This window comes from Balaenoptera borealis, assembly GCF_965194805.1.
Source record: "Balaenoptera borealis genome assembly, chromosome: 11".
Lineage (NCBI taxonomy): Eukaryota > Metazoa > Chordata > Mammalia > Artiodactyla > Balaenopteridae > Balaenoptera > Balaenoptera borealis.
Genome location: NC_138868.1, coordinates 88109646 through 88128039, shown reverse-complemented (window position 1 = coordinate 88128039; position 18394 = coordinate 88109646). Strand labels below are relative to the sequence as shown.

The window sequence follows — 18394 nt, the reverse complement described above, 5'->3', positions numbered from 1 at the left end:
AGGTGCTACACGTGCTGTGGACTCTCCCACTCCTCTGAGCATCATAACTCAGGGCACTGAGCCCCGCCCCCCACCCCTGTGCTCCAGCCGGGAGCGCCTCCATTCTATCTGCTCACCACGCCCAGCCCGTTCCTGTCAGAGCGCCTGGCTGACGCCTTGCCTGGAACCCTCCAGCCCCATCACCTTGTGGTGGCTCTTTGTTATCCTGCAGGTTCAGCTCAAATGTCACCTTCTTGCAGAGGTTCCCCCCTCCCCTGCCCCGATCTCTTATCTACTCAGGCACCTCTACCCAGTACCTACCACATTACCCTGTTTTATTCTCTTCTTACCACTATCTGCCATTTTCTGTTCATTGACATGCTTTTTATCTGGCTGCCCCACCCTCTAGAATATCCTGGCAGGTACCCTGTCTGTCTCTTGTCTCCCCAGCATCTAGGACAACCCAACTTACAAGAAACGTTCAAAGAATATTTGTTGAACAAAGGAACAGTGTTTAGCCTTGGAGATAAGAACACTGTCTCCAAATATTTAAAGGTGTGTCACGAGAAGGAAGTAGTCTTATTCAGTGTCCCTAATGGATGGCAACTATGGGGGTAGGAGGCAAACTTGAGCTCACATGAGACAGAACTAACACACAAGAGCTATTTAAGTGTGGTGTGAGCTGCCTTGGAAGAGCTCCCTGTTGCCAGAGGCATTCAAGCAGAGGCTGGAAAATCCCTTGGCCGGGATACCGTAATGCTCTGGATGAGTTTCCTGCACTGGGAAGAGCCTAGGATAGAGGATGTCTTCAGGTCCTCTTCAACTCTAAGAACCTGTCATTGCATGTGAGATGTCCTACAGTCCCCAGCACAGGGTACAGATTCCCTAATGTCCATGTCCTCCACAGTGTGTACTGAGCAGGACTTTTTCCTGCAAGACAATCGGTAGGTCCCATCTTTATTCATTGATTCTTATGATTTTATCTTTAGTTGAAAAATAAATACCTTTTAGCATAATGTTTCTCTACCTGCAGCAGAATTCCTGGGGTGCTCTGTTAAGAATTCAGATTCTGGGGATCCCCCATTCCACCAAGTCAGAATCTCTGGGGGTGAGGCTCAGGCTCAGGATTTGATGGAGCACCCCAGTGATTCTTATGCACCCCAGACTTTGAGGACCACTGTTTCTAAGTTTTCTGCCTGCATTACAATGAATAACAGCTGTTCCTATGACTCCCCACCCAAGGATGAGTTGTGCAGTCTTACCTGGTGGCCCTGACCTAACTGATGTACTGGATGGATGGAGAGAGAGCAAAGACTTATCCCCAAGGGACCACGCAGTTCACCATTAAGAGTCTAGACTTCCAGAGGAAGTGAGGTACCCCTCAAGCTGGAGAAAGGATGTGCGGAGCTTTTACAAAAAACTGTAAATAAAGGAAACACCGGATGCAAATGAAAGGGTATCCAAGTCAAGTCAACATTCATTACCTCTTGGCGGCTGTTACAGAATTGTTTAGTCCAGGAAACTAGAAGGACAAAGGTTATCTCCTGCATCCTGCTTAACATTTTACAAAAGGAAAAGAAAACAACTTCGGGGTCTATCTTTGCATGACCTTCCCCTGACCTCTCCTGGCTACCCCATCTGCACACCTGCATACCTAGAGTGCTTCTTGGGAGCAGCTCCTCCACAACCTCTGGGCTTCGAGCTGCGCTGAACGGTGGGGTTATGAAGCTGGGGCTGCCCATCCTCTGTGGTTCCTGGTCTGGGAGGTGTCGGCACTGAACACCTGGCTTGCCCGACTGAGACCTACAAGTGCCTATGCTCATAAATGCCTCAAAATGGGAAGATATCTCCCACCTTACAGTTGAGGGGGCCCGAGTCACTGTGTCGCGGGACATCAGTGCAGAAGTGCCCCCTCCTGCCTCCGACTCTCGGAACCATTAAGCTGAGGTTCTGGTTCACTCGTCTGCTTGTTCCTTCCTGGAATCTGCTGAATAGATGGCTGGTCTTGGGGCTTTCAGGAGGCATCCAATTAAGTGTGATTTTGAACAGAATAGGGCTTGCCAATGAGACCCTTCTCTTAGATTCTCTCTGTCACCACGTCACTCTGTGAAGCCTCTGATATGAAGTCGTGAAGGGAGCCGTGCAATCGGGAAAACTTGCAACAGAGTTGTGGTTCTGGTGGCCCAGAGTGTGCCCCTGATCCCAAGGTGACCACCTTCTGGCTCTGCAAAGGCACTTTCCCCTCGCCCTGTCTGCTGGGGAAAGTCCAAGGAGGCGGTGACTCACAGCAGCTCTTAGGAGAGCTGAGAAAACTGCATCACTCCTCATGAGGAAGGGAAAGCGATTCCTTTGGCTAGAACTCCACTCAGCAAGCTACGAGTTTGGGGTCCAATTTAAAGGGCTCTCTGGGGCAATCAAAGTAATCCAGGTACCTGTGAGGTGGAGGCAAAGGGATTTTGGCACTTTGTAGGATACACAACTATCAAATAAAATCCAAACACGCTGGTGAGTTCACATGAACTGTTATTTCCTTTAATAATGTGAAGGTGTAAATTTCATCAAGGCCTCGCTGATTATCTACACAATGTTAGCATTCTTATTAGTAGAAAAACGTGATCCAAACCTGCCGTAAAAATATTCCAAAAAATGAGCAGAGAAGCCCTGTGGCGTGTCGAGACTGGGCAGCACTGAGACAGGGCGCAGGGGCAGGGCGGCTGAGCGGGGCAGCGAGCGTTCCCTCCTTCAGGGCCTGTCTTAGGGGTTCCCGGCAGGGCTGAGGGCTGCAGCCACCATGAGAGAACTCAGTGTCCGGTGGGAGCGGGCGTGCCTGAATGCTGTCCCCCGAAGGGCATCCCTTACAAACCATGGGCCTGTCTGAATGGGGCCAATGCAGTGACCCCAAAGTTTCTTCAGCTGAGGCCTGCTTGGCCCAGAATGAGCTGAGGGGACAGGGTCATGGATGTCAGCCCTCCCCACACTTTGGGCCAGATCTTCAGAAACACAGACATAGGCCCTTGCCTATGGGATTGGGACCAGGGTGGGGCAGACCTCTGAGATGGGCCCTCCTGGGTGAATATGCAACTTCTGCCGAAGACGATACCAAGAGCCTGCCGGGAGTCAGGGGACAGTGACGGGTGACCTGCGTGAGGACCACCTCTCCCTCCTTTGCCCTCCTAATGGCCCTGGGATTCTACACCGGGCCCGGAGGCACCATGGGCCTCTTCTTGATACTCTGCCTTGTGCCTAAGAACCGTGTCTGCTCCTGCTGCCGTGGTGGGACGGGAGATCGGGGATCCCGGGGGAGAGGTTCATGGCGGGGCTGGAGGCCAACGGGGCTGGGGCGACAGGCGCTGCCTGGCTGAGCTGTTGGGTAACCTGTGGCCTCCGGTGTGTGTACCTGACCCTCTAAACTGCCAGCGCTGGGGACACGGGCCTGTGCCCACTGACACGGGCAGCTCTGCCCTGCAGACCATAGGATCATTTGGATTCCCAAAGAGAAAGGGTCGTCTTTGAACATTAAAAAATAACAACAGAACCAAAAAGTAAAGAAACCAAAAAGAACAAAGATCAAACTTCTGTGGAGATGCTCAGAGATGAGATATGTGGAATGATATGTGACCACAACGGAGGGGGCAGTTTTTATTCAGGAGAAGGTACCCCCGAGCTCAGACACTGACGCCCCTGAGCAGGATTCACCCGAGTCTCTACGGGGAACTTTAACAAACGCACCTCACCTCCTCTCCTGGGCATGTCGTGGGGTACCCCCAACAGCAGAGGGGCAGCTGGCTTCCAACAGAATTTTTAAAATGTCACTGAAGCCACTGATCGACAGGGGGTCGGGGCACTCGGGCAGTATGACAGGATGGCTGGGTTCCAATTTATGGGCACTCCGGGCTGGCCCTGCCTTGCGCTCTACTGAGCACGTGTGGGGAGGGGGGCGCAACTCGCGCCAGGCTCACAGTGGATGCTTCCAACCTGGGGGACTGATGCTTACGCGATAATGTGGGTCACAGTTGGGCCACATCCACCAAGACACGAGGTCTGTGGCTGATCTGTAGCCATGCAGCAAGTATCACCCTGACTGGGAGACACGCACCTTCCAGAGCCCACAGCTGCTGGGCACGTCCTAGGGTGGCCCTGTTCACAGAGCCAGCGCCGGGTGCTGGTTATACTACCAGGACCAAAGTGCCTCCCAGGATGTTGGATCAGCCCCAGAAAATACTCAACAAATCCGAGTTCTTCCGCTGCATGGGCAACAGGGTGACTTACTTTGCCCATCATGCCAGCAAAATGCTCCGGCGAATCGCAGCAGGCTTACCAGGGGCACTTAAATGCGAGCGAAGCCAACTACTTATTGAAGGGCAGCAGAGGAGCACAGGGTTACAATGGGGACACGGGGTGATTTTAACAATCTGATGCAAGCTTTAGAGAGTACTTAGAAATCCTTCTCTGCTACATCATTTTCAGGTAAGAACCAAAAATGCAACCAGTAGCAGATGTGCAGAAACTTTTCTGTAAACCTAGTGTAATGGTTTTTTGTTGTTTTTTAAAATATATATTATATAGAGAGAGTTTAAAGAGAAGAGCTCCCAAACATTTTTATACTGCTATGAAAAAGGGGGCAAACTCCTTATGAAGTGGCACAAAAGTATCTGTGAAGGGTAATAAGTCCGGAGGTCCAGCTTTTTCCAATTGCCAAACCTTCCTCTTCCACAGAGAGCTTGGTGGTGTGGCCATGGCAGTCCTGACAGATTCTTCCAAAGGGGGCACTGATCATTGTCATAGGAACTGGGCTTTTAGGCAAATTTAGTTTTTTGGCATTCAAGTTCCTAACAGAGCAAGAGAAGAGTCACTGCAGAGAAAAGCAATGAGACAAAGGTGTAGGACGCGGAGGAGCCTCCCAAGGTCGCTGCAGGTGCCAAGCAATGGGTCCTCAGAGAGAATGTGGTTGTTTAAAAACAAATGTGGCAGTGGGGATGTCCCAGTGACGTCCAAGGTGATATGTGTGACAACAGACACAGGAAGGGGAGGGGGGAGGAGGAAAGAGAAGGAAGAGATAGAAACAGAGAAAAAAAAATAGATAAAAAGAAAAAAAAAAGGTCAAATATAGAAAATGCACGAATCAAAGGTTAATTCAATTTTGTAAATTAAACTGACAAAGGTTAGAGAAGAGTTCAGTGCAGTATTATCACCATAAGGCCAGTTCCGAAGCTCAGCGAGGCCAGAAGCAGCACAGCAGGGTGAATTCAGGGGTTAGGGGTCAGCGAGCAAATGAAACTAAAGTGAGAGAACAGAAGCCTCCACAGGCAAATACAAGAGTCTGATTAGGAAAGTGTTACCTTTGATAAGGGGAGGTCTCTAAGATGCAGTCAGGAGTCTCCCCACGGCCTTCTAGTCTCTAGAGCTTTTTACACATTGGGGTAGAGATACATCTGATCACTGTAGTATGTGCAGCAAACTGTATGCAAGGACGGGGGCCACCTTTTCAGCAATATATCGGACTCTTCTTCCTATTGTACAATCCCCCCACCCATAGCGCTCTTAAAGAGAATCTAGTTCTGCACCTCTCACCTCCACCACCCACTGACCACAGAATTCCACCGTGAACGTACATCTCATAATTCAGAGGTTTTATTCGCAGGTCCCAGAGAAGTCCAACCAAGCAACCTCCTTCTAAAACCTATGCAGTAGAGGCCGAAGCCCTCTTGGGGAGGTGAGTAGCCCCTCCAACCCTCCCCTTTAACTGGGAGCCTGGGAGATTAGCCAGAAGGACTCTGACAACTCCAGTGGGCAGGACCCGGGGGACTGGTCTTCCCAGAATTTCTGTATCTGACACACAGTGGCCCCAACTTCTCCAACCCCAGAAGCTGATGCCGCTGGCAGTACCCAGCCTGGGAACGCAGTGTGTCGGAATCACCACCTACGAAGTCTTACCCAAGGAAATAGATGCCAGGAGAAATCTGTCTCACTGCAAAGGAATCACTCAAGGCTTCTCACTCCCCCATCTCCTAAGTGCCCCATAAAAGCCAAGCAGCTCTGGACACTCCCACCAGACTGTCAATTTCAGGGAAAAACTGACCCAAGAACGCAGAGAAAGAAGGGGCAGAGAATAGAGAGGGCCACCTCTATTTGGACAGCCTATGAAGCAGTCAGGAGAACATTGTTTACAGTCACAACCAGATGCCTTGGCTTCATCACTGACCACGTGACCAGTGCCTGCAGAGAGACACCCACCCTAGCCTATGCTAAGGAGTCTCCCTGTCAATGCAGAGGGGAGGACCACGGACACTTCTCACCTATGGCCGCCAACTCCCTGGGGGCCCGCACACATCTATCAGACACACACACTCATGCACAACCAACCATCGGGAAGCACACACTGATCTTACTTTGTTGCTGCTCGACTAACCCACTTCCACACACACAGCCCTGTGTCATAGTAGCCCATGTCCTTTCTGGCCTCTCTCCCTCTGGAAAGAGCAATCGTGGTCACTGAGCTGAGAGCTGGGGGCAAGCACTCTAGACAGGACAGGCATAATGGAGGCCAGACGAAGGCCACCGGGAGGTTGGAGCATCTTCCTACCACACTTGGACACTGCAGAGCATTTATGGGGACCCCTCCACTAGGCTGCAGCTGTATGTTCTATGCCCACCTCTCCTGCCTGTGGTTGGCATCTGGCTGCTCTGGAAAAGCAGAGAGGGACGATGAAGATCTCCTTCTGCTCCAAGGAATTAGGTCATTGAGGAGACTGGCCATCAGCAGCAAGCCAGCTGGGCCGGAAAGCAGAACTCTCACTTTATTCCCACACTTGAGTTGGTCCTGGATCCCTAGAGACAAATCTGCATCTCCTGGGAGAGCTGCTCCCATCCCGGCCTCTAGCAGACTGGACTGCCTTTCATGGATGGGGGTTTCCAGCGCCTACTTTCTCCACTTGTTCTGTTTCAAGTGGCTCAATTTAATCTTTGTTTCAATTGAGAGGCCCTTGGCAGAGAGGATTTTTAACTAACTAACTGGGCACCATATGTTCCTTCTCTCGGGGTTCCCACAGAGAAGAGATTTGGACCACAGTTGTGCAGGTAAGCAAGCATCAGATAGAAAGTGCTTAAAAATAGTTACGTGGTCCTTGTATGAAATGGTAGATAGCAGATAAGGTCTCAAAAAAGGATCCTTCCTCAACCAGCATCCAAAGCTTGGCTGGAGCTGGGGTCTTTCCCATCTGAGGGGTCCCACGGACTGGCTTATCATCAGTCCTCCCAGGCTGAATGACACAGGACCTTCACTCAGGAGGCTTGGCCAAGCCTTCCTGGGGGTCCAGTCCATCTCAACCTACTGCACAGCTAGGTACAAAGCAAAACTAAGCTTTGCATGGGCAACCGATCATGAGGATGGCTGTAAGCAAGCGAGTTGTCAGGGGCTGTTCAGGCACGTTAGGAGGTGCGGCACTTGTGCATTAATTCAAAGCGGGAAACTCACAGAAAGCAAAGCCGTCATACCTGGGATGGCTGTGGGCTGGGCCGAGGTCCTGAACACAAAGTGAGCTGCTTTGGACTTTCCCTGCTGGTTCTCAGCCACCACACAGACCTCGTACTCGGCATTCCAGTCCAGGGACTTGAGCATGACGTGGTCACTGCCAGATGGGAGCCTGATCTCTGGTTTCCATTCGGGGGAGAGCTTCTGGGAGAAACCGGCAAGAAAGATACAAGACACCAGAAAGCTTTAGATGAAATAGCTGCTAAGACCAGCTAACAGGAGGAACATAAGGGATTGTGCAAAACAGAAATAAAAACCAAAGATAGGACATGGTCTTTATTCTTAACCAGCCTGAAAAACCCAAAGGTAAATGATCACGCAGGTCAGGAGGTCAACCGTGCGTGCCTGCAAATACAAACAGCGGCAGACTGCCAGTGTGGCATGGGGCCAACTCTTCAATGTCCTGTGCATCACCTTGAGAGCATGCAGGGACCCAAGCTACACTCTGGAATGCTGGCCCATGGCCTAAGGATGACCTAGAAGAGTAATCCAACAACCGTGTTTCTTGTCCTGTTTCAGAATGTTGGTCACACTCAGGTGTGTGACTCACCTCCCTGACATGGGAACACTGCACAGATTCCACTTTTATTAAAAATTAAAACTATCATTTATGGAGCACCCACTACATGCCAGGCATTGGACTAAAGGCTTTCTGCACATTTTCTCACTGCATCCCTACAACAAGCCTGCCAGCGCTTTTGCCAGGCCCTTACTAAAGCTGATGACTGGGAAGGGAGGGAGAGGTCAGGTGACTTCCCCAAGCCACATGGGCAGTCGAGCTGTGGCCAAGAGCCTCTGGGCCCAAAGCCTCTCGTAGAAGGGAGCTCAACACACATCTGCTGCACTGAACTGGATGGTCCTTTTCCATGCAGTGTGACCTGGTCTCTGAGACTGGAGCTGGAGGTGTCACAGGTGTGAATTCTTCTGTCAGGTCCAAGGCTGAGGTGCCCAGAGTGCCTACAAGGTACACTCAGCTCAGCAGAGCACTGCCCAGGGCATGATTTCAGGCACGAAGCTGGAGTTATAGGTGCCCCTCTTTTCTCGAATGTTCTGTCCAGTTCTATCCTACACGTTTGCCAGTGAGTTTGTTCTGGGTGGGAGCCGTTGACCCATGTCTACTGGATATTGGGCTGCTCCCCGGAAGAGCAGAACATGCTAGCAGTGTCACCTGGAAGGTGGTCTAGCCCGTGGCTGAGGCTGGAGGAAGAGTTACATTCCAGGAGAGCCAGCCGTCTTCCCAGAAAAATGCTCTGTACCAGCCAAAGAGATGCCTTTAGGAATGGGATAGCACTCGTGTCATGGCCATGACCAGTGTGGGGAAATGCTGGAAAGGGGCGCTCGTGTCCTCAGAGTCTAACTGGAAGCCGGGCTACGGCTCTAAGTTGGCTCCTGAGAGTGTCAGCATGTGCCCCATTTTAAGTTAAAACGAAGAAATTCAGCTGTTTTTGTTCTCTTTCTCTGAAAGGCTTCTTTCCTTGGCAAACATCATTACAAAAGAGAGAGCCAGAATATAAGGCAAACATTACGTTACGTAATACATATTAATAATATATAATAATAGTAATGTTCAGCAAATATTAGGATTTTGAGGTGGAAGAGAGAGGACAGCTAAGGTTGTCGAAGTCTAACATATCCCAGTGTTTTGCCCCAATTGTCTTTTTAAGGCAGGCCTGCCTGGCACAGCTGGGACGGCTCTTCTGGAACACTGACACCTGATGTGGCCTCATAAGGGAGATATTTCCAGCCCCAGCCTGCATCATAGCAGTGATTATCACAGTTACCATGTACAGAGTTTTCCAAGTGTCAGGCACATTTCAAGTTCTTTGCTTATGTTATAACTAATCTTTACAACAGCTCGATAAGCTCTCCCCATTTTATTGATGGAGAAATGGAGATTATGGAAGACTGGGTGACCTATTCAGGTCCCAAAGCTGGAATTGGGTCCCATGTCTGTTGGGCCGCATCAGCATAACAACACATAATAACATCCTCCCCCCACACTGCCCACTTCCAGTGGGCTCCATGGGACCACCTGCCCAGTCCCTGCATCTTACTCCACGGCAAGGAAACCACAGGGACCTCTCAGATGGTGGTGCCTCTGGGCTGGGCCTTAGGAAAGTCAACTGAGGCTCCTCCTCCAACATCAGGCTCACACCGGACTTCACAGTTAAGTAGGAGAGGGCTGAGTGGACTGACAGGCGGCCCAGCGGCTGAGACGTGTGCCTGGGAGCGCTCTGTGCTGTACGGACTCTCCGTAAACCTAACCGGGTTAGGGCTCCCACGGCACTTCAAGCAGGGCTGATCAAAAGGCAGAGAGGGAGTAAGTCAAACTTCCTGGGAAAAGCCTATTTGGGGGGCTATCTGAAGAAAGAAAACTCCTCTCAAGTTCATTATTTTCTACGGGCAAGAAATCCTAGCAAGAGGCTATTTCCAATGCTCAGAGGCTGCCTCTAAACCTCTCAGCAATTGGTTGTGGAAGGCAATGGCCAAGGGTCTTTCAAAAACCAAAAAAAAAAAAAACCAAAAAACCACAATGGGATGATTTTCAGTTTGGGGGTCGGGGATGACAGGTGGAATGTCAGAAATCTTAGATGGGTGGTGGGCAAACCCAGAAGAAAAGGCTTAAGGCCAGGCTCACTGGTAGCCGGACAGCAGGGTGACAACAGCTCAGGTGGGCTGCACGAGCACTGGGGGGGGGGCGAGGGAAGGAGCTGGTTTAGGACCTGAGGCAGTCCAGGCCGGGGGCTAAGGACCCCGTCTCTTCAGGCACACAGACCTGGATTCAAACCCTGGCTGCCTGGCTGTATGAGTCACGTGGTCACTGACTGCATAAGCCTCACTTACTTCCTCTGTAAAGTGGGGATAATCATTAAGACCAACTTCGTAGGGTTCCTGGGGAGAAGAAAATGCATGTGATCATGGGCCTGCATGCCTGGCCTATGATACACACTTTATCCAAGTGTGATTATCAGATATCAGTATGTTATTTGCAAAAAGTACTGGGTGATGGCAAGATAACTTCGTAGAATAATTTAGGAAGCAGAAAAGTCAATCATGGTATGGATTTGTCGTCACCAAAATCATTTTAGAGGTTTTAAAATGGTCTCAGTGTGTTTATCCATGCTATATGTAGCACAGAGGACCATATTCAATATCCTATGATAAACCATAAAGGAAAAGAGTATTAGAAAAAGAATGTGTGTATATATATATATGTATAATGGAGTCACTTTGCTGTACAGAAGTAATTAACACAACACTGTAAATCAACTGTATTTCAATTAAAAAATATAAAATAGGGGACTGAAAAAAAAGTGGTCTCAGTGTAGACATGATCTAAAGGCTGCAAGTCAATCCTGGAATGTAAAACCCTAACCTGGACCCAGGAGCCACCTGCCAGGCAGAGGCCGCCCCTGCCCCCCTGGGCTTTGCACGCTGCTGCTCCAAGAAGGCAGGTGTCAGGGTTGTGGGGTGGTGTGAAGCTCGGGAAGGAGGCCACTCACCCACCACTCGGTACTTGACCAGGTAGTGTCGGATCGGGGAGCCGCCGTCATCCTGCTTGATCAGGTTCACCTTAATAGAGTTTCCGTCCTCTCCCATCTGCCCTTCGAGCTTAGGTGCACTGGGTTCCCCTGAAACAGTCACGTAATTCGCATGACATTTTCATCCACAAAATGAAAATCCAATCCATCAGAATGGGATGTAGTGATGGGGTGGGGCTGGCCTCTTGCTTTCTCAGCAATTCAAATGGTTAAAAAGCAATGCATAGGGCTTCCCTGGTGGTGCAGTGGTTGAGAATCTGCCTGCCAATACAGGGGACACGGGTTCAAGGCTTGGTCTGGAAAGATCCCACATGCCGCAGAGCAACTGGGCCCGTGAGCCACAATTGCTGAGCCTGTGCGTCTGGAGCCTGTGCTCCGCAACAAGAGAGGCCACGATAGTGAGAGGCCCGCGCACTGCGATGAAGAGTGGCCCCCACTTGCCGCAACTAGAGAAGGCCCTCGCACAGAAACGAAGACCCAACACAGCCATAAATAAATAAATTAATTTTTTAAAAAAACTATAGCTCTCACACGTGCACCCCCAATAGCAAACTTTAAAAAAAAAAAAAAAAAAAAGCAATGCATATAAAACTTTGAATTCCAGTTGGATGCCTCAGACTTAGCCCAAACTGAGAACGCCTTTCGGGAATGTTCTGGGAAACTGCCCTCCCTACTAGCATAGTCCTTTCACCATTTTAGAGAGAAGTGTTGTTTTTTTTTCTGTCATGTGCTTGTATTTTCTTTTAGCTGCTCTTACAACTGCAGATTTAACTTTTATGAACCTGGTACATTTTGAGGAACAGCCTGAAATATGGGAAAATGTAAGCATTTAAGGAGAAAACTTACACCCATCAAATAATTTTTCAAAGCAGCCCAGTTTTTTTCTCCTGGATATATGATTCATCCCAGCAGTCTAATCCCTAACTGGGGTGGAATGATGCTGCATTCTTGTGACCATCTTTGTATGAATTAAATTTTATTACTTAGATTCATTAAAAAAAAATAACGAGTTTCCAGTTGTGATTAAGTACAGCACTGAGTTGCTGTAGGCAAGTTTCTTGTAAGTATCCTGCATTTGCGGCTCAACAGCCTGAGTGATAATCCTTGGTACCTTGTATTAATGGAACGATCATTAAAGTCTTTTTATTTGTGAGAAGAGAGAGGGAAATATGTCTTTAGCATTTCTCAACAGAAAAAAGTCAATGTTTCTCTTTTCCTTGCAGTAGAACTCTGAATCCAAGGTCGAGAAGAAAGATAAGCTTGTATGGGACAAACTAGATCTGTTCTGTTGCCTGTGCTCTGAACCTTTTGTAAAACAATGTTGCCTATAGCCTGAAATATACAGGATAGCCTGTTCTCAGGACTCTGACCTTTAAGAGTCCATTCATATAGAGATAAAAAGTTGCAGAACAGAAAATAACATTTGTTTTATTGGAGGTTTACAGGAACATCCTGACCTGACCTATGTAGATATCTGCAAGAACAAAGGATTCCAACACTAAGAAGTTTGCACAACTAACCCCGCCCTCCCTCACCTTGCCTTTAATAAAAGTGTTTTGCTGAAACCCTTTGAGAAGTATGGAGTTTTTTGGGCAGAAGCCATCTGTCTCCTTGCATGGCCCTGCAATAACCTTTCTCTGCTCCAAACTCTGATGTTTTGGTTTGTTTGGCCTCACTGTGTGTCAGGTACTCGAAATTCGTTCGGTAACATGGGTACTAAAAAAGATAAGGACACTTCTACTCTGAAACCTTCCAGCTTTCCAAAATGAGTTCACGTTTTTTTTTTTAAACATCTTTATTGGAGTATAATTGCTTTACAACGGTGTGTTAGTTTCTGCTCTATAACAAAGTGAATCAGCTATACATATACATATATCCCCATATCCCCTCCTTCTTGCATCTCCCTGCCCCCCTCCCTATCCCACCCCTCTAGGTGGTCACAAAGCACCGAGCTGATCTTAACACTGCCCCTGGATAATGTCAGCCCACAGGGTGCTAATGGCCCCGGAAGGTCCTCAGAGCAAACACAGGATTAACATCACAAATTCCTCATTGGGGAAACCAAAGTGCCAGCGCAGCTCAAAATCTTTTAATGTCGTGCCTGCAAAATGCCCCTTCTTAATAAACCGGTAAATTTTCCAGCCTGGCACAGCCAAGCCTGGCTAATTCTTTTTAGACAACCAAGAGAAAACTCTAGCTTCAATTCTTTTAGGAAACTATTGGCCTAATTAAGCCCAACAGCCAGAATGCTAAATGCAAATCTTAGTCCTCCAGTAATTTAGCTCAAGCAGCAAAGCTACTTTCCCTTTTCTTGTTCCCACTAAGTATTTTGTCATCATGAATTGAGAATAATAAAAATAAACCGACGCCGGTAAATGTAACTCCAGACAGGGTACTGGGTTGTATGGAAATCTATGGGACTGACATTAATAAAATTCTGTTTAATACATTAAAATAGTATTTTATAGGAAAATTTCAACATGTGCCACAGAGAGGAGGCATGCTGAACCCATTGACATTTAGCTAACAGAATTTTAATAGACTTGAGCTGGCCTAGGAAAGAAGAAAAATAGGAAATAAATGCCAACCAGATGACTCTCTAGAGGATAATTCATTTTGGTTTTATGTGACATTAAATATCACTTCCTCCACCAAGGTTAGAACCTGCATTAGGCTTAACAAAGCAATTTTCACCCATTCCCAAACTCCATCGTCATGGTTGCCAGATCAACCCCAGGGTCTGGGGCACTGCTACCAACCATTCTAACAAAAGCAAGACAGTTCCCTGTGGGTGATGCCATTTTCCATTTGACTGTGCCTATGCACCCGGATCACAAGTACCCGTGGCTTAGGGAACACTGTTGGAACTTCTGTCCTCTTGGCCGAGTCTGACGGCTGGCTTGAGTTCACCTGGTCCACGGCTATCATTGGGTATCGCTCTAGATAGAAGCTCTGCAGCTCTGTAGGCAGATTCCCTCCTGTGGGGCAGGTCCAGAGCCCTCAGCCCTGGTTACTCAACTGATTAGTACTTCACAGGGCAGGGAAAGCAAAGTGCTCTCCAACCCCCAAGTGACCAGAGTCTTCAGAGTATTTCTCTCCTTCGTTTTTCTTCTTCCCATCCCCCTTTTCCTATTTACCTTCTTACTCTTCTTCCCATTTTCCTTCTCTTAAAACTGCCCATGAAGTGATATCTTAGCATTTGTCCAATGTTTTCATGTTCTTCTCATAATTTGAAGGTGATTTGAACATTTTATATTTCTTTCTAAATATATATATTTTAAAGGCACTAAAATACATTGATTTTTGTGCTCTGTCATCGTAAGATTTTGATAGTTTAAACTTTTGCTATTCTTGACTTGCTTTAAATATGAAAGGTTTTTTTTTTGCCTTTTCTTTTTTTTTTTTTTTTGCCTTTCTGTTTTTCAATGGCTCCTTTTCATTCTATATGCTTCAAATGAGCACTAAACTTCAGTTGTCAAGTCTCCGGGTTTTCTTATTTGCAGATTCCTTTCACTTGTACAGATTCGCAAGTTTAGTGCTTTAGTTCAGAACTCAAGCTTCCCTTTACCCAAACCTTTTTACTGAGCACCTACATAAGCCAGGAATAGGGCCAGGCACCGGGGGGTTCATCGTTCAACAAGATAAGGTAACTGGCTTATATTCCAGAAGGGGAGACAGTAAAGTCTACATATATAAAATATTCAGAGGTGTTGCCATGTGTTACAAAGAAAATCACTCGCATGCTTTGGGAGAACAGGCAGGAGGCCTGATTGAGATGGGTGGTCAGAGAAGACCTCTCCAAGGAGCTGGTTTTTAAGGGAGCCAGCTGGGCAAGGAGGTGGGGCAGAGAATTTCAGGGGAAGGAACATCAGGCACAGAAGCCCTGAGGCAGGAAGGAGCTTGCGTTTTCTAGCAACTTGGAAAGAATTTGTGAGCGACTGGGGCCCAGCCAAAGGGGAGAAAGTGACATAGGACAAGACTCAGAGAGCGGGACCAGAGCTCACAGGAGGCTTCTGAAGAAGCTGGATTTTATTAAGAAAGTCACTGAAAGGCTTTAAGCAAGGGGATGGCATGACGTAATTTTTGTGGTGTTTCTCTTTACGCATCACTCTAGGAGAATCTCAACTCCTGTCTCTGACTGCAGTCCAGAGTACTTTCTAACACATTCTCAAGACCAAATTACTAGTTACATCCACAAAACACACCAACATCCTGAATCTACCCCCAAATGAACTCCACTTAGAAGAAAATAGGACAATATGTACCTTTATGAACTCAAACATTTCTGAAGGCGTATAATCGACTCAACTGTAAAATGACAGATCCATCTAGTTTCTAAAAATTAGGATCTACAGCTTCCTGCCTGTACATATTTGGTTTTGTTTTATTTTTAATTCATCATCTCCTTAGAAATCACTAACAAGTACTGTAACATAATGAAATGTGTATAGTTTCCCCAAATATTTTATTGAAATGATAGAGCAGTTATTAAAAAAAAACCAAGGAACACATTATAAGAAGAATGAAAAGAATACAAGATGTAAATAGGAACTAATAGCCACATATCTAAGTCAGTGTAGCTATTGAATTTTAGGTGATAAGCAGAAAGGAAATGAAAGAAAAAGTTAATCTTCTTTAGAAACAATCAGTAACATAATCCCCCCTTCCCTGCCCTTTATCTGATCCAATCAATCACACATTTATTGTGAACTTACTATTGGTGTGTGCTGTGATTCACTCCACCCACCCCTGACACAGCTGTCTTCCTCCACTTTTTCTGTCACTGTTTCTTTATGCTATGGCTCCACCTCTGCCTGTCAGTCTTCTCTTTCAAGCCTAGCCCTTGCCATCACCCTTGACTCAGAGCTCAGCTTCCCCTTGGAAGGCCTACTCCTCACTTTTGAAAGCCATAAGGGCTGTAAATGAGGCGCTGATAAGATACAGAATGGATCTGGCCCAGTGACAACTTCTCCCTAAGCCTGAGAAAAGCTTCCCCAGCAAAGGCAGTGGTCTTTTCTGAGACATTTAATAGGTATAATTGTTAATTACATGAGACTCCTTTGGGCTCATTTAGGTTTTTCATCTACCCCATCAGGGCTAGAAAAACAGCTGAACAAAAAGCAGGACTCCTCTCCAACACAGACACAGCTGAAGAACAAATGCTTAAGAAATAAGATTAATGTCCTCTGAGAGTACAAAGATTTAACAAGTTATTTTTAGTTTCAAGTACCTAGACACTAGGATACAAAGAAACCTCAGAAAAAGGAAGACTCAGCTGGAAAACTCTGACAAAGTCTTATTGGCAGTGGAACCTCATGAAACCAAAATTGAAAATAACAGATGATAATGCACTTAAAAAAATACCTTCTTACAATCACTGCTATTAATCACTCTTAGCCTAAGTAGTCCCGATGATATTGCAGATGTGGAGCAAATGACTGCTTGAGATGCCTATTTACAGTATTTTGTGTACTAAAAAATCTGTCATTCTTTTTCCTACCCCCTCCAAATTTTAGACGTCAAGTAGTTCCTTGTGATGATAAAAGATGTACGATTACTTGACCTTCATAGGTCACTGTATCCATTTCTGTTCTGACTATAAACTAAAAGCTGAGAAATCTCATACATTTATAACTGGCATGAAATTTACCAGGATTTAGGTGGTTTTTGCCCATTTAAAATTGGTTTTCCCTCAGTATAGCCGGACAAAGTTTCTGAGGAAATCAGTACTTTTCATTATCCCTGAAGTCTATAATCCATGGAGAGCAATTTCTGGATGGTCACCAAAACGTTTGCAATCCTTTTGTGGTTGGTTTCAAAGCAAAACAGCCAATAAGACCTTTGCCATGACAAGTAGATGGTCTGGGTTGGGGGACTGAGGGAGGTGGGGTGGGGAAGAGGTGGAAGGTACAGGCGCTTTGTATCCCTGAGCAGAATGCCATGGGTAGAGGAAGGCTCTGTTCATCAAAAACAGTGTAACTGACCCGAAGGCAGGACATCACGTTTGTAATTCAGGTTTCCTATAACATGGTGTGAAGATCCCTCGTAGTGGCAAGGATGCCAAAATGGGAATAATTTACATCTGAGCACTAAATGCATCTTGGGTTTTGTCTGTAGCATATTAGTCTACTCCCAGTTTTGCCAGCCACCAAACAGTTTATGCAGATGAAGTGAAATACACAAAACTGTGTTTCGAGAGCATTATTAGCATAAAGATATTAATGCTGCCCTGATTTTGTAACATTTTCTTGGCACATGAAATATTGAAGGCCAATTTGCAAAGAGAAACATGTAATTTATGTATTCTACACTCATTCTCAAAAGGATTTGAGGCAGAAAACAGAGAATTCATTTTACAGGGAGTGCCGACTTGAACTCACCAAAACCAGAAAGTGTAATCTTCTATATTCATAAAGAGGCATATTTTTATAAACATTTTTTTCTATGAAATTTTACATTGTTAAAAAAGTTCCAGTCATAATTCTAGATTTTAATCTGCTTTTTGGCCCCTTTCCCAAAACACAGTGGTACCTTTCTCCAAAGGCCAGGAAACACATGACAAGACCTCGAATGAAGAATTCCACCACACTTTTCTGAATGTATTGAGAGCAGAAGTGATGCAAAGTGCCACACTCTTTGGCAGCCTTTTCTGGGGTCAGCTTCCCCGGCACCTTCTTGAATAATATCTTTATTGATTGGACTTGCTCTTTGAAATGAGCAGACTAACCCAGAGGGAAAACAAGAAGCTTTACTCTCCCTGAGTCGATACATTTAAATAACTCGAAGCCTAAAACGAGTCTAGTTGTCTAATGGTTTGATGCAGATGGAAGATTTTGGAATCACTTGAAAATATGTGCCAGCTGATCTGGCCCACTCTGGTTGAAGGTCCTCCTATCTGCTGCGCTGTCACTTCTGCCAGTCAGTGGCTTTGCAGGGCTGTGACAAGTTCCCTGGAGGAAGGGCTGCAACTGTGGTGCTGTCACCACGATCATGTCCTGAATGCATGGAACACGTCACCATTTGCCAACCACCGTGTCAAGTCAGCAGCAACTACAGAAATTAAGAGCTCTCCGCAGAAATTCACACACCCAGGCACCAGGTAATGGACCACAGGCAGACGTTCACTCAGCCTTTCACGTGTCCTCACGGAGGGCACGATCTCTCCTGGGCAGGGCGAGCACAGACACTTACCTGGAGTTTTACTACTTTTAAAATGCGTTGAGTCTGGAGCCTGTGCTCCGCAGCAAGAGAGGCCGCGACGGTGAGAGGTCCGCGCACCGCGATGAAGAGTGACCCCCCACTTGCCACAACAAGAGAAAGCCCTCACACAGAGACGAAGACC

General features: G+C 46.9%; 1 protein-coding gene across 1 annotated transcript in view; it reads right to left on the bottom strand.

Moving 5' to 3' along the window:
• Nucleotides 1-18394, bottom strand: part of LOC309606633 (neural cell adhesion molecule 1-like) — a gene marked incomplete at its 5' end in the record, with an annotated part of 71831 nt that overhangs the window by 7376 nt on the left and 46061 nt on the right. The window contains 2 exon segments of the mRNA XM_082343930.1: nt 7474-7654; nt 11018-11142. Coding sequence (XP_082200056.1) covers nt 7474-7654; nt 11018-11142 — 306 coding nt within the window.